Below are 2,921 nucleotides of genomic sequence, written 5' to 3' on the forward strand. Positions count from 1 at the left end.
CCGCAGCCCCACCCCGGATGAGGTTCTTCAGACGACGGAAACCAGGCGTGGTCGGAAGCAAGGGGCTAGATAGAGGCGGTTTCCTCCACACACAACGACGCCAAGGCGGTGCCGAGCTCTGACGTTTCGCTAGACAACTGTTACGTATCGCTGTCATTCTCACTCTGTCGATTGCAATCCACCAACTTCTCTTTGTATTTGTCTGGCCTCGCTACATAATCTCAGCTCGTTCTGTGTAGAGTTTTCGAATTGAACGTGTTTCTGATCTCTATGTTCGACACTCGTCCAAACAGGGGACATAAACGCTAGCGAGGGGTATGCCGTCCGTGATGCTGAAGACGGGCTCGACAATAGATATCTGCTGTGACGAGAGAAAGCGGGCTACTTTCTAAGGACTCTACGAGATGGTGGACAAATAGGGCTTCTTCAAATTTCAAAATCTAGAGTGGCGCGAACCCGCCAGCCACTTGAGCCTCCGTTCACGCCATGAACGGCCTATTCTCATGGACGCAGTTGGGTACATCATCTAGCCATGCACTGTCGTGGTGAGCCCAGTTAGTTCGTCATTCATTTGGTCGGAGCTGAAAGAACATCAAAGCTAGCTCGTTGTTGAGGGCACACCGCGAACTGACAAACAGGTCTGGTTGAAACTGTCTAAGCCTGCATCTACTAAAGCAAATGTGCGCACGTTTCTATCACGCAACAGACAAGTTTTCCCCGCGCTTTCCATGTCTCCGTCGCTAAGGCGTGCCGTCCGCCGTGGCTCCTACTTCCTGATGAACGTTCTGTTGCGGTCAGGGCAGGTACCCTCTGGTAGACTGACGACGAGCCCGTCGGCTTGAGACTTTCCATCTTTCTGGCCGGCCTCTTTCTTCGCCCAGCAGAAGTCCAACAGGTCGGCAGGCTTCGTGAAGTCATTTGTGGACAGGAAAGCGGTCACTGTCTCGTCCCCTTTGTTTGCGACAAAAACGTCTGAAGAAGCGCGCATCTCTCCTTCGACGGCGCCGGGATGAAGAAGACTGTGCAGGTACAAGTGGATCGTGGTCTCAGCCGCCTTGATCTTCAACACCGAGCTCGTCTCGTCAAGCTCATTGCCGTTTCTGAAAGAAGTCTTGAGCGAGGTGATCAACTCCGGGTCGGTCGCCAATCCGTTCGGGAATTGCTCCGTCATTGCCTTCTCCGCGTGTGCAAGCGTAAGGAGCAGATGGAACTCGGGTCGGTTTTCTCCGTCGAGAATGTCGAACAGGTCGACCCCGATCAGGAATAAGGAGAGGCCCTTGCTGGAGAGCATTTTCAGAAAACCATCATTTTCGAAGATGAGCTGCTGAATTCGTAACCAGTCTTCGCCGGCGTTGCTGACAGTTGTGGTGGCCATGGCTGTGGGTTGAAAGAACTGCTGTTTGCTGGGATTCTCGAGACGGAGAATGGGGCGATCGCTGGCTTATGACTGCTTCTGCGTGTCAAACGAATAAGCTGTGAGTGGCTTTTCGAGTTGGCGCCCAAGCGAACGATCTGGTGCAATATCGACTTGAAGCGAAGCGCAAAGAGTGGATCGGAATACAGGTCGCTGCTTTGAACGCAGATCAGCAAAGTGCATATCCCACCCCATGTTCTGCTCAACTTTGAGAACGAATATATGGCGCCGCCGTGGATACGGCAAGAGGCGTAAAGGGCTCCGCCGGATCCTAAGCTGGACGTATCTCGTAACTTTGGTACGGAGTCTTCACAGACCCATCCCGTCTCCGGAGGGACTCGACTTCACTATCGAAGGATTCCACTCTGACATCCCTTTTCAGTACTGTACTGCAGGCCGTGGGTGATTATTCATTTACAGCAGAAATGGATCTCGCCGGCAAGAGGTTGACTTGAGGCTACTTTTGCCTCTGTGGTGTACCCACTCTTCGGAGACCATTTTTGGCTCTACGCTAGAAGTTGATGCATCGTTGCCCGCAGGTTGTGGGGAATGCTCCACCCCCTTGTTGGCCAGACTCGCCTCCGATGCTCCAAGAACGTGGAAGTTGGAAGTGCCGCTCGGTCTTCGTTCTAGATCTGTTGACGAAGTCGGGAAGCGCGAAGTCTGGAAGCGGCGGTACGTACCCGGAGGGAGGGGGGGTGAGCAAACCCCCAATTGGACAATGTTGCAGTGCAGAATAACGAAGCGTCAAGCCTCAACGCCAATTCTGCAGCAAATGCAACGATCATTTGGAGCTGCATTGACTATTTAGGACATCCCCGATCAGCGACTGTGGTTGATTTGCAAAATGAGTTTCTCACCATAGCAGCGCTACTTTTCGCTTTTGGCCCGTCTGCCCTCCTACGCCGCCCTCATACCGCGTCGGCCGTCGACGATGTATCAACAACAATCGAGTGGGCCTCCGTTCAGAGACCCCCGTCTAGCACAGCGGCGGCCGTTGTTCTACCTGAGCCGCCCGCGTGGGATTCAAAATGGTGGCAACGGCGGCCATGGTAGCCATCAGCAGGCTGCCGGTGGGGAGGTGAGAACACAGAGACAGCCTCCGACGGCGGCCGCCGTGCAGGGCAGAGACGGCAGAGACGGCCTCCACGGCGGCTCAATCAGGTCTCAATTGCCTCAGGATTCTTCAATGTAAGAGAATGCGACCGTTCCTGAATGCTCCATACTGATCAATTTTTCGTAGAACAAGACCCCAAGAGAACCCCCAGAACACCTCACCCACGCAAGAACAGAACCTTGAGCTGGTGTATGTTCATTTTCAAGAGCTTTCTCGTGTGGAGACTACCCGGCATCATCTTACCCCGGCATAGGACCTACATTTCCGAAAACTTCGGTACCCTGCAACAGCTGCTCTCCGACTTCACAGATCGGTATGTATATTCGCCAGGAAGTGGCCACTAGTAATGGTAGCTGATGTATCGCGCATTTCGAGGTTCGATCGTTTGTC

At 53.6% G+C, this 2,921-nt stretch overlaps 2 protein-coding genes across 2 annotated transcripts; one reads left to right on the top strand and one right to left on the bottom strand.

The window, feature by feature from the left end:
* Positions 1-766: 766 nt before the first annotated feature.
* CORC01_14432 (uncharacterized protein) lies at positions 767-1,375 on the bottom strand (the record flags this gene model as incomplete). Its single annotated transcript, XM_022626043.1, has 1 exon — positions 767-1,375. The coding sequence occupies one exon, from the start codon at positions 1,373-1,375 to the stop codon at positions 767-769; it is 609 nt and encodes a 202-aa protein (XP_022467450.1).
* A 973-nt stretch (positions 1,376-2,348) lies between these two features.
* On the top strand, positions 2,349-2,875 carry CORC01_14433 (uncharacterized protein; the record flags this gene model as incomplete). Its single annotated transcript, XM_022626044.1, has 3 exons — positions 2,349-2,605; positions 2,658-2,720; positions 2,785-2,875. The coding sequence occupies 3 exons, from the start codon at positions 2,349-2,351 to the stop codon at positions 2,873-2,875; spliced, it is 411 nt and encodes a 136-aa protein (XP_022467451.1).
* Between the last annotated feature and the right edge of the window lie 46 nt (positions 2,876-2,921).

This window comes from Colletotrichum orchidophilum (genome assembly GCF_001831195.1).
Source record: "Colletotrichum orchidophilum strain IMI 309357 chromosome Unknown Scaffold_292.1, whole genome shotgun sequence".
Taxonomy (NCBI): domain Eukaryota; kingdom Fungi; phylum Ascomycota; class Sordariomycetes; order Glomerellales; family Glomerellaceae; genus Colletotrichum; species Colletotrichum orchidophilum.